Source organism: Acipenser ruthenus, chromosome 44, assembly GCF_902713425.1.
Source record: "Acipenser ruthenus chromosome 44, fAciRut3.2 maternal haplotype, whole genome shotgun sequence".
Classification (NCBI taxonomy): Eukaryota; Metazoa; Chordata; class Actinopteri; order Acipenseriformes; family Acipenseridae; genus Acipenser; species Acipenser ruthenus.
Genome location: NC_081232.1, coordinates 2,501,716 through 2,513,830, shown reverse-complemented (window position 1 = coordinate 2,513,830; position 12,115 = coordinate 2,501,716). Strand labels below are relative to the sequence as shown.

The window sequence follows — 12,115 nt, the reverse complement described above, 5'->3', positions numbered from 1 at the left end:
ACAGCATCTCACTGGTAAAGACATTCCAAAATGAGGAGCTCCCAGGTTGGCAGTCAACAAAGTTTTATCACAGCTCCTGGACTAAAAGAGCATAAAAGACTAACACCTTTGTAAATAAAAACATTTAATCAATTTAAGGCAGTTTAAATTAGTTTGAAATTGCATCGGGTCAATATGACCCAAAACATAACAGATTTACCTAAATTCTAAACATAATAGGAGGGTTAATTGACCCAGGTTTCCCTCACCAGGCCACGTGTCTATAAATCAAACCCTTTCAGGTCAATCAGGAAGACTCTGCAAGACAGACATGCCTTGGTGCATGTTTGTTCTTTTATACAACAAAACCAAAGTTGCTGAACTCTTTGGGGTCTACTCATAAAGGGTTAACGCCTGTCGAAATGAGAAGACAGGAGTAGATGATCGCATTTCATCCACAGCCGCCTATTTAACGGCAGTTCCTATTCATAAGAGATCATTCAGATGCATTGTTAAGCCCCAACAATTTTCGCCTATGAAGGCATGTTTTTAACGAATTGAGAGAAAGGGTAACGATTACCTCATTAGCATAAAGTTTTCGTCGGTCCTGAACGTCAACCAGAGTGAATGACAGCAAAATGCTGTCGATAACCAGGAGTTATTGAACGCTTTCGACAGTCTAAACTAACGACAGCCTCAGCAGACTATTTTTTAAAGACCTATTTTATTACTACACTTGCTATGTTATACAGTTTGACATACCCGTGATAAACACTGCCTATATTGAAAAAAAAAAATCTGTAACTTTATATTAAGGAACATGTTAAATATAAATATATACTCACACAGGAACGTATTCTCTGACATAATCATTTTGAAACAGCCCTGTGAAGTGACGTTCAAGTGAGAGACGGAGAATAGACTTTATTGTTTTTTTTGTTTTTTTTTTGCTGTGATCCGCGGCTGACGTGGTCCTTTTCTTTTTATTTATTTTGCCTGTGTTCAAAATAAACAGTTTGGACGAATACTGCCTGTGTAAACCTGTTCATTTTCATGGAGCGTTACAATATACAGTATACCAGAGCTGCTGATGCAGTCGGTGGGAAATTTGGGCTTGCTTGGTATTACACAAAACACTGCAAGTCTTTTTTTTTCGCTCTCCACAAAACGATCGATTTTGTGTCCATTGTGCAATTTAGCGTGAAACTTTCACTGATTCATAAACATAAACTCGCCCCTGATTGATTCCCTGCTTTAAGCGGGGTTTATTATTATTATTATTATTATTATTATTATTATTATTATTATTATTATTATTATTATTATTACTACTACTTGAATTACAGTGCTTTTTATTTCGTTTTTACCAGCCTTGCCAAACAAAACGAAAATACAAAGTATTTATTTTAAAAAAAACAAACTTTTTTTTCTAAATTATGTCCTGAATTTTTGGAAGACATGATAGGGGCATCAGAATCACATTTTGCAAACTGCCCGTGACTGGCAGCTGCAGACTCTGGTTTCGGTAGTACTAAGAAAATAGCATTCCTTGTTCCATAAAAGTTTGGCTTACTGCAGAGCAGTATTGATTACGTATTGATTATAATTGATTCTCATTCAATGGAGAGGACTTTGTTTCTTTTCTACCTTCGAACAGTTCTCGATGTCAACAGGAAATCGTTACAGAGCAAAGAAGGGCCGTGAGTTTGAATTGGGGGTTTAATAAGAGACTTTATTATTATTATTATTATTATTATTATTATTATTATTATTATTATTATTATTATTATTATTTATTTCTTAGCAGACGCCCTTATCCAGGGCGACTTACAATCGTAAGCAAAAACATTTCAAGTGTTACAATACAAGTAATACAATAAGAGCAAGAAATACAATAACTTTTGTTCAAGTAAAGTACAAGTTTGACAAACCACAATTCAATAATACAGCAGGTAATAGTGATAGTTACATCAGGATATGATTAAATAGTGATAGTTACATCAGGATGTGATTAAATACAAAGTACTACAGGTTAAAAACTTGGCAGATTACAGTATTCTGAAGTACAGGATTAAATGCAGTAAAATAGGGGGCTGATAAGAGCAAAATAAAGCACATTTACATGAAGGGTGATAGTGTCCCAGGATACAAACAGAGGAGTTCTACAGGTGCTCTTTGAAGAGATGAGTCTTAAGGAGGTGCCGGAATGTGGTCAGGGACTGGGCAGTCCTGACATCTGTAGGACGCAATGGATTTTATTTTGTTGGTTTATTGTATATGGTGGAGTTTGCAGATAATTCGTTGATTGTTTAATAAAGCAGGCTTGCTTTATTTGTTTGTGTTTATGTTGTGTAATTTATTCTGACCTTTTCGTGCTGATTAGTAATTTTGAACAATTGTTTTTTCTTACAATCGCTGGTATTTTATTTTTCAGCACAGAATTGGCACCCCAGATGGGACACGAATTGTTGTTCAATTAAATTAAAATAAAACAAAACAGCTGATTATGGCAACTCCATTGCGTCCTGGTGAGGGAAGCCTGAACTCAATTAACAGTGATGATTAAATTGAACAAAATACTGGTGTGGGTTTAGAAGTGCCTTTTCCAGCCCTTTAGAGGCAATAATGCTACAAGAAGAACATGTAGATCTTGATACAGCCATGATAGAGACACTGGTGTTTGTGGGATCAAAATATGAAATTGCTCAGTTTGGAAAAGCTTCTAATTTAACAGGTGATTCTGGTTTTAAGGAAACCAATTTAGCTGAAGTGATTACATTGATAAATTAGACAGAATTGATTTGCCTGATATGTTTGAATGAATTGTCACATTAGAAGCCAAATGAACAGACTAATTATAGTAAGCTAGTGGAGATAAATGCTTCAATTAGTGAGTTTAAATCTCAAATACAAGCATGGGGGAAAAATAGAGAAGAATTGTTGGAGGTGGAAAGGAAAGCTGCAAATTGCTTTCGCCGATATGAAAGTAGATGGGATTAGTTAATTGATCAAGTTAAACAAGGTATTAATCAAGGTGTGAAACAGGCTGTGAATGTAGACACCACTCCTGTGATTAACGTTCCAGCTATTAAATTGCCTGTTGACTTGAAATTTCTTTTTTGGTGGTAAAGCTGATCATTCTGTCCTGTGCATTTTATTGAAGTTTATGAAGACTATCTCGCACTTAGAACTATGATTGATCGCGAGATTCTAGCCATACTTTGGGCTGTTCTTAGGGGCACTGCTAGAAGTTGGTGGTTTGCTGTTTGGGAGCAAATACAGACTTGAGCTTAATTTAATTAAGTTTTTAGAAGCCTTTTAATCTGTGAATTATAAAGAGGAATTATCAGATAGATTGAGAGAGCATATACATTAGAAACATGAAAGCTGTAGCGATTTTGTCTATCAAGTGTGAGAGTTGTGTCTTAAAGTCGATCCGAAAATGACGGGACAAGAAATTGTTTCTTGGATTTAAAAAAAATGCTAACCCTAGACTGGCTTCACAGTTATGTTAAACATGGTAACATCAGTGATTTGGTCAGGTTGGGGGAGCAGATTGAATGGGATTGGATTGTGCAAGCTGAGTAAACACCGAGACTTGCATTGGCAGAGAAGTCTAGTAAAAATCAGGTTTGCAAGGGTTGAATACAAATGCTTAAGATATCACTTCGCAGGGAAATGTGGTACTGTTAATTCTGTGAATTATTAGGATAAGAAAGCCTACTATGGTTAGGTGTGGTTTACTACAGGTAGTAGTTGTGGTTGGTATTTGGTATATGGTAGGTCGAGTACTTTTGGATAATGGATCTACTTACACACTCTTACAGGAAGAACTGTGGGAGAAAATAAAAAAGTCAAATGAAAGTGTAAAAGTATGGACTGGAGGCCCATTGCAGTTAGCAGACGGCAGGGAAAATGATCTAGTGGGTGCAGTGGATTTAGAGTATAACGTACATGGAGAACGATGGTTTGTACCAACTGTAATTATGAAAAAAGAACACTTGCATTTGTCTTTGCTACTTGGTTTGGATTTTTTGGCTGTTACTGGTATCCAGTTGGATGTTCAGAATAACAAATTTAATATGCGTAAGCAAGGTCAGTTCAAGTCATTTCCTTTAGGGGTCATGGTGTTCTAATGATTATCAATGTACAAAACAGAAGTGCAAATCTTTATCTGGTTGCTGGTCCTAGAACTACACTTAGCCCAACAGTAGCTGTAGACAACATTGATTAATATTATTATATTATTTATTTCTTAGCGACACCCTTACCCAGGGCAACTTAGAGTTGTATACAAAAAAAATAATAATTATAATTACAAAACAAATAAGAGCAAGATACAAAATACAATGACTTCAGTCCTAATAACAAATAATTGTCATCTGTTTTGAATATGATGGATCAGAACAGACTGAAAAATGTACTGTTGAATGCTAATCAGGTGTGTACTGATATAATTGGTTGCACTAATGTTTTGGAACATTGCATTAAGCTGTCAGACAATTGTCCTGTACATAGTAAGAATTATAGGTTGTCTCCAGGGAAACTGGATTTTGTGAATGTCCAAATTCAAGAAATGTTGACAAAAGGATTTATGGAACCTTCTGGTCCGCTGGTCATCTCCTGTAGTGTTGCCACTTAAGAAGGATGGCAATTTTTGGTTTTGTATTGATTTTAGGAAACGTACGAACATAAGAACGTTTACAAACGAGGAGGCCATTCGGCCCATCTTGCTCGTTTGGTTGTTAGTAGCTTATTGATCCCAGAATCTCATCAAGCAGCTTCTTGAAGGATCCCAGGGTGTCAGCTTCAACAACATTACTGGGGAGTTGGTTCCAGACTCCCACAATTCTCTGTTTAAAAAAGTGCCTCATATTTTCTGTTCTGAATGCCCATTTATCTAATATCCATTTGTGATCCCTGGTCCTTGTTTCTTTTTTCAGGTCAAAAAAAGGGTCAACATTGTCTATACCTTTTAGGATTTTGAATGTTTGAATCAGATCACCGCATAGTCTTCTTTGTTCAAGACTGAATAGATTCAATTCTTTTAGCCTGTCTGCATACAACATGCCTTTTAAACCCGGGATAATTCTGGTTGCTCTTCTTTGCACTCTTTCTAGAGCAGCAATATCGTTTTTGTAACAAGGTGATCAGAACTGAACACAATATTCTAGGTGAGGTCTTACTAATGCATTGTAAAGTTTTAACATTACTTCCCTTGATTTAATTCAACACTTCTCACAATATATCCGAGCATCTTGTTGGCCTTTTTTTCATAGCTTCCCCACATTGTCTAGATGAAGACATTTCTGACTCAACATAAACTCCTAGGTCTTTTTCATAGATTCCTAAACGGCAAATATAACTTTGAACATGAACAAAATTTCCTTTTTTTTAGGAATCCATCAAGTTTCTAAGACATTTGGTGTCAGCACAAGGTATAAATTTCGTCCGTCGTGCTCCCCACCGGGTTCTCCCATTTTATACGGGGGAAGTTGAAATCCCCCATTAGTATGGCTTCTCCTTTGCTACATGCTTTTCGAATGTCATTGTATAACAGATTATTCTCCTTGGCGTCTGAATTTGGCGGTCTATAGCATTCTCCTATTATTATACCCTTTGAATTTTTGTCCATTATTCTGACCCATATTGATTCGCCGTTGTTTTCTTCGTCCAGATTTAGCATCTGGGCTTCAAGACTATTTCTTATGTATAGCGCTACCCCTCCACCTCTTCTGTCCTGCCTGTCTTTCCTATACAGTGTGTACCCACTAATATTATATTTGTCTCCATCACTTTCAGACAACCAAGTTTCGGTAACACCATTCACATCGTACTTACTTGTTAGTGCAGTACCTTCAAGACCTAACATTTTGTTTCTCAGACTTCTAGCATTTAGATAAATACATTTAATGGCTGTCTTACCTGAGTTGTTGCCGTTTGTGGCGGAGTGTCCCGCCCCTGTGTTTATTATTTATTTTATAATATGATTTATGTTTATATTACATCTCACTCCCGCCGTGGGTGGACAGCTTACCGCTCTCACCTCCACCAGCAGAGGGTGAATACCTGCTGGTTCCGCCTCAACCACCGTGGGAGGACTGCTTTCCCCTCTCACCTCCACCAGCAGAGGGTGAATACCTGAGGGTGAATACCTGCTGCCTTGCTCTGCCCAAGGATGCCTGCCTCGCTCCGCCCAAGGATCGCCTGGGGTTGCCTGCTGCTCCGCATCGCCTGGGGTTGCTTGCTGCTCCGCATCGCCTGTGGAGCTACTAGTTGCAAGGTATGAGGGCGAAGTGGAGCTCCCGCTGCCGCCTCCATGGCCAGGGGATCCCCTCCCGAGTTCACCTCCCAAGGGTCCGCTGCTGCCATCGCCGGCTCTGCTTCACCTTGGAAGCTGCCGGCCATGAAGATGGGGGGAGAGGTCAGGAGACCAGCTCCCCCCGCAGCAGTTTTGCTGTAGGAAATTCGGTGGCCAGAGCCCCAGAAGAGGGCGCTGCCGGCTACAGAGAGTAGGAGGGGGGGCATGTGTGGCGGAGTGTCCCGCCCCTTTGTTTATTATTTATTTTATATTATGATTTATGTTTATATTATGGCAAAAGCCGATTGTTGTTGTTTTATATTTATATTTTAAAAACCTCTTGAGGATGCGTGGCTGATCAGCTACTGATTATTTAACGAGCTGACAGTCACGCATCCTTACTAAACTCGTGCAGGCTGTGGCCGAGGGGTAATAAGATAATTAACAGCTAGTTAACCCCTCTGCCAGAATATAAAAGCCTGCAGCTGATCACGCCGAGGGAGTAGACATGCTTTGCAAAGTAAGCGAGAAAAACAATTGCTATAGATAAATATACTTGTTAACGTTATTGTATGTTTGTTTGTTTGTTTGTTTGACCTTTGGCCCTTTTGTTTGGTGTTCTGTTTAAATCTTTTGTTTTATTATTTAATAAAATAGCTGAGCGCCGTAGCGCTCAGTTTCACCATCGCCATTACCTGTTTTGGTTTCTGTTTCTGGTCCGTGACATCACCACCCACACGCCACTCAACAACAACTCGGTCACACCCTTGTTTTGATGTGGTCTCCCTTCTGCTTTTTGTTTTCTCCCCCCTTCCCTTCTAGTTTAAATGCTTCTGGACCTCCACAAGGATCCTTTCTCCGAGTAGATTGGTTCCCTTTCTGTTTAAGTGCAGTCCGTCTCACCTATATAGATAGTCCTTGCTGTAGAATGTGCTCCAGTGTTGAAGAAAGGTGAAGCCTTCCTGTGTGCACCACGATTTCAGCCATGCATTTTGATTTTGTATTTCCAGCTGTCCATATGGTCCTGTGCAAGGTGCCGGCAGTATCCCAGAAAATACCACAGTTTTGGTCTTGTCTTTTAATTTCCTTCCTAGCTCTCTGAATTTGTTTTGCAGGGATCTTGGCTCTTCCAATGTTGGCAAGGTCTCTTCCAATGTTGTTTGTACTGATGTGGACAACTACTACCGGGTAATAAAGGGGCATTCAGAACAGAAAATAGGAGGCACTTTTTTACATAGAGAATTGTGAGGGTCTGGAACCAACTCCCCAGTAATGTTGTTGAAGCTGACACCCTGGGATCCTTCAAGAAGCTGCTTGATGAGATTCTGGGATCAATAAGCTACTAACAACCAAACGAGCAAGATGGGCCGAATGGCCTCCTGTTGTTTGTAAACTTTCTTATGTTCTTATGATTGCGGAATCGTCTGCTTTACCTTATTAGTTTTATAAAATAAGTGGTTATTTTGACGCTGAGTGTGGCCGTACTGAACACGCACATTACAGGGCTTTTTGTGGTCAGTTTTTCCCTTTTATAAATTTGGGCCTAAGTCATGTGTCTAGCAGCTAAAATCTCACAAGGTATTATCGCTAATTTATTCCACACATTAATATTAAATAATGGTAAAGTGTTGTTTGTTATCTGGGATTTCAAACAAAAAATACAATTCTATTAATTTACTTTAAAATTAAACAAACAAGCCTGCTGAGTAATTTAAACATGTCTTCAATTTCAACAAAATACATACTAACAGAAGTGTTTTTTCTTTTTTTCGGAAGAGCTTTTTAAACAATTCTTTTGAACCTTGAGAAAGTCCACTGCAGTCTTTTGGTTCAGAGAAGACAAAATATGTTTGCTCAGATTGACATTAAGAAAAGTAATATCCCTCCCATTGGGCTGCTCTGCTCTCTGGTGGGCAGAAACGGTACTACAGCCTACTTCACATTCAAACTTGAGTGCTGACCATCTTTAAAATCCATTCTCTTACCTTTTATTAGCTTTATTAACATCATCACTGGTCCTCACTTTAAAGGAGTGCTAACCAATGCATTAATACATTATCTTACCTTGTTATACCACACACAAAAAAAACTCAAAGACTAGTGGAAACATTTGTTATGGAATTTACACTGGAGACACTGAGAGACTTCTAATGGAAACGTTTTTTAATGATTTTGCTCTTTCTTGTTTTTTTTTCTCAGGAGTTTTTCTACGAGACGAGTCACAGCGAGCTCTCCACTAAGACGCTGGAGGTAACAGTGTGGGATTACGATCTGGGAAAATCCAACGACTTCATAGGTGAGGAAAAAACTACAAAACCAGAAACTCTGCACAGGGTGAAAAAAAACATAGAAGAAACAGAGAGAGAGTCAAGCAGCTCTGATGCTTCATCGACCAGAAACTCCTGAGATGAAGACACTGATTGAAGCAGACAAGCCATTCCAGGGATGGAAGTGAGACTCCTTTTGCACAGCAGCTTCACCCACTCCAGGTTTTACTACCAGCTTGGTTAGCCACAGTGTGTGCAGGTAACAAGCAAACACTGCTATGCAACGGGAGTCTCATTCCCATCCCTGCATTTCTGCTGTGAGAAGTTGGAAGTATCTGCTTCTTTTCCTGTTTATTTGTTTGAGTGGATCTTGTGATAGTACAGGTAGTTCATCCTGAACTTCAAAACACTCAGTAACTGCACAGGGTAAAAAAAAAAATGGAAGAAACTGAGAGAGTCAAGCAGCAGACGAGTGTTTTAGCAGAATTAGAGCCCAAATGCTCATCTGCTGCTTGACTCTCTCTTAGTTTCTTCTAGTTTTTTTTTTCACCCTGTGCAGAACTTATCATTATTGCTATTATTGTGTTGAATGTCACTAGCATGTTTGCGTCTGTGTTTAAGGTGGCACCACACTGGGAATGAACTCCAAAGGGGATTGTCTGAAGCACTGGTACGAATGCCTCAAGAACAAGGATAGGAGGGTGGAGCAATGGCACACGTTGACCAATGAGCTGCCTGGTTCTACCTACAATGACTAGCTCCTCCCCCCTCATCCTACTCACTTACTGCTCAGTGGCTGGCTGACAAGGGGAGAGGCTTGGGGGGAGGGGCTAAGGGGGAGCCCAGCAGATATTAATGAGGGCTTTAGACTTTATTTCTCCCTCTCCCTCTCCCTCTCCCCTCTCTCTCCTCTATCCCCTTCCCCCCTCACCCCCTCTCTCCGCTCCTTCTCTCTCTCCTCTCCCCTCTCTCTCTCTCTCTGCATGTATTGTTGTAGTGGTGTTCTCTGCGCATTGCTGTCTGAAACATGTTTGTGTCTGTACTTTGTTATGTGAAAAAAAACCGAAACAGTTTTTTTTATTGGCAAAAAATAAAAGCGCTGATGAGTTCTTGCTTGAGAAATTAAGAGATCTTAAAAAAAGCTAATTCAGATTATTATTAACAACACCGCAACCACCACATATTAATAATAATAATAATAATAATAATAATAATAATACATTGTGAATTCTTCCAAATAAGACTGAGCTTCTACATGCCTAAAAAGTAAATGCACCTAACAAAATAAAGTATATAGGCAAGACAGGTGAAACATTACCTATGAAGAATACAGAATCCTATCAATCATAAGAAATAAGAAAGTAACCAATAGTTCCACGCGTTGCAAAAAATTAACATAAAATTTGATGTACAATACAGAAGAATAAGAAAATAAATGGATACCACGCTGCCTGAATCGTAGATAATTACATCATTAACTTGCAGTAAATTACATCACAAACACATTCATGTAAATAGAAATAAGTGAGGCTGGTTAGCACTTCCCTTTGATAAGGGTGTTAAACACACCAAAACGTTTGGAAGTTGGATTTTTTGAGTGTGTGTATATATATATATATATATATATATATATATATATATATATATATATATATATATATACAGTATATATATATATATATATGTTATGAGGCATGTGCCTTGGTTAAAATCATACTAATAATTATTTATTTAGGCCCTTTTACACATTGCTTTGCCGTAAATAAAAATGCATTTCATAGAATTTTGCATTTGAATTAAAAGCATACTGGAAGGTTTATTTCAGACAGTGTGTTATTGACACAGGTAGTTGAGTTGAGTGTCGAGTTCATAGGGCTGCAGTTTGCATGGAGCCTCGCAGCTGGCCAATCACATTAGTAGAAGTCAAATGCATATTCATGAGTAGAGATCAGAACACGGCCAAACAGCCTATCAAATTGACTGGTCAACCGAACAGCTAGATCTGCAACCCTCATTGGTTGTGATGTGCTTACAACTCACACAGCTAAACTCTCTCCGTCTTGTGAACCCGTTTAAGCTAATTGTACTGCTGAATGTGATTTTATAATTAATATCACACAAAACTTTATGTATGCAAGCACTCTTGTTCTCGGTATATGGATAATTGCTTCAATGTTAAAATGATTTGTTTGATAGATTAGAATTTAAAACTAAGTATAGTGTCTACAAAAAAAGATTCTGGCATTTCTACGTTTCTAATTTTCTTTTATATAGATTTCAGTTTTGCAAAGAAAGCTATTTATTTCCACTGTACAGAACCACACGGGTCCTGCAAATTTAGAACCTCTGGTACTCAAAATTAATAATATCTTATTCAGAAAAAAAGCTGTTACTAAGCTTGTATTTAAATAAACAACATGTAATAATCTCCTCATATATTTTTTCTTCCGTTAGCACAGGCAAATGCCTCTGTCATTTATTTTTCATGGCTGGCTATGGTCCTGAAATAGATGTACTTTTATATGTAGTAATAATAATAAATCTTGAATTCTTCCAATTAATACTGAGTAGATAAGTTACACTCAAGTCAAGATTCGGTCAGTCAATCACCGAAAAAAATTAACTCACAGATACTTACAGTTTCATACAGAAATCAAGCATTGTCGATTGTTTTGCATGCAAAAACACGCGCTTTGAAAGTTCAGCTGACAAACTTGTTATCTAATAACATGAGCTTTAAAGCCAATTGAACTCATTATGAACTGACACTAACCAGCTGCACTTGGTAGTTGCGAATGATTGAATGAACAATCCGTTTCCAGTCAGAAGTCAGTCATTTAGTCTTTTTGATAGTTTTTATCCCTTCGGTACTGGTAATAAGTGGTGTCGAATTAAAAAATTAAGAGGCAGGGTGCATATTATATGGAGAAAATTTGAGACCAAGATTGTCTGTTGAATTAAGCGAAGGAGTCGAGTTACCCACCAGTCGAGTTAACCAAGGGTGACTTGTAGTTCAATATAAAGAAACCATAATGAGAGCTCATTTAAAAGATTTAGAAACAAACACATCACTGGATTTGTATTTGTTTTTGCAAGACTTGCTGTGGCATTTCCAGCTCCCCTTACCTTACACACACAGAAGCACTTCTTTGTTTGACAAAACTTGTTGTGCAAAAAATGAACTAAGCCTTGCATCTTCAAAATCTGTTCGGGCACTGTGCATTTTTGCTCAAAGTACATTTCGCAATTTGATTATGTCACTTTACTCAAAGACCGAGGAAACGGTCTGCTCTTTTTCGGTTTTGTTCTTTACTTGTTTGGTAATTTTCCATTTCGCAATTTGAGCAAAATAATTTGCTGAAAGACCGAAATAACCTTTTATTTCGTTGTTTTGATCATTTGAAAATGGTTATTTTAATCGATTGACCGAATCCTGACTTGAGTGTAACATATATACACTAACATAGAATAACATAGAATTATATATATATATATATATATATATATATATATATATATATATATATATATATATATATATATAAAAGGGATTTTTGAAAACTACTGC

General features: G+C 37.9%; 1 protein-coding gene across 1 annotated transcript in view; it reads left to right on the top strand.

Moving 5' to 3' along the window:
* The window catches only part of doc2a (double C2-like domains, alpha), an 86,248-nt gene extending 76,103 nt beyond the window's left edge, over nt 1-10,145 (top strand). Inside the window, exons 10-11 of the mRNA XM_033998207.3 lie at nt 8,480-8,576; nt 9,169-10,145. Of these exons, the coding sequence (XP_033854098.1) occupies nt 8,480-8,576; nt 9,169-9,305 (234 nt within the window). The 3' untranslated portion in view covers nt 9,306-10,145. The remainder of the gene's footprint in view (nt 1-8,479; nt 8,577-9,168) is intronic.
* The last annotated feature ends 1,970 nt before the right edge of the window (nt 10,146-12,115 follow it).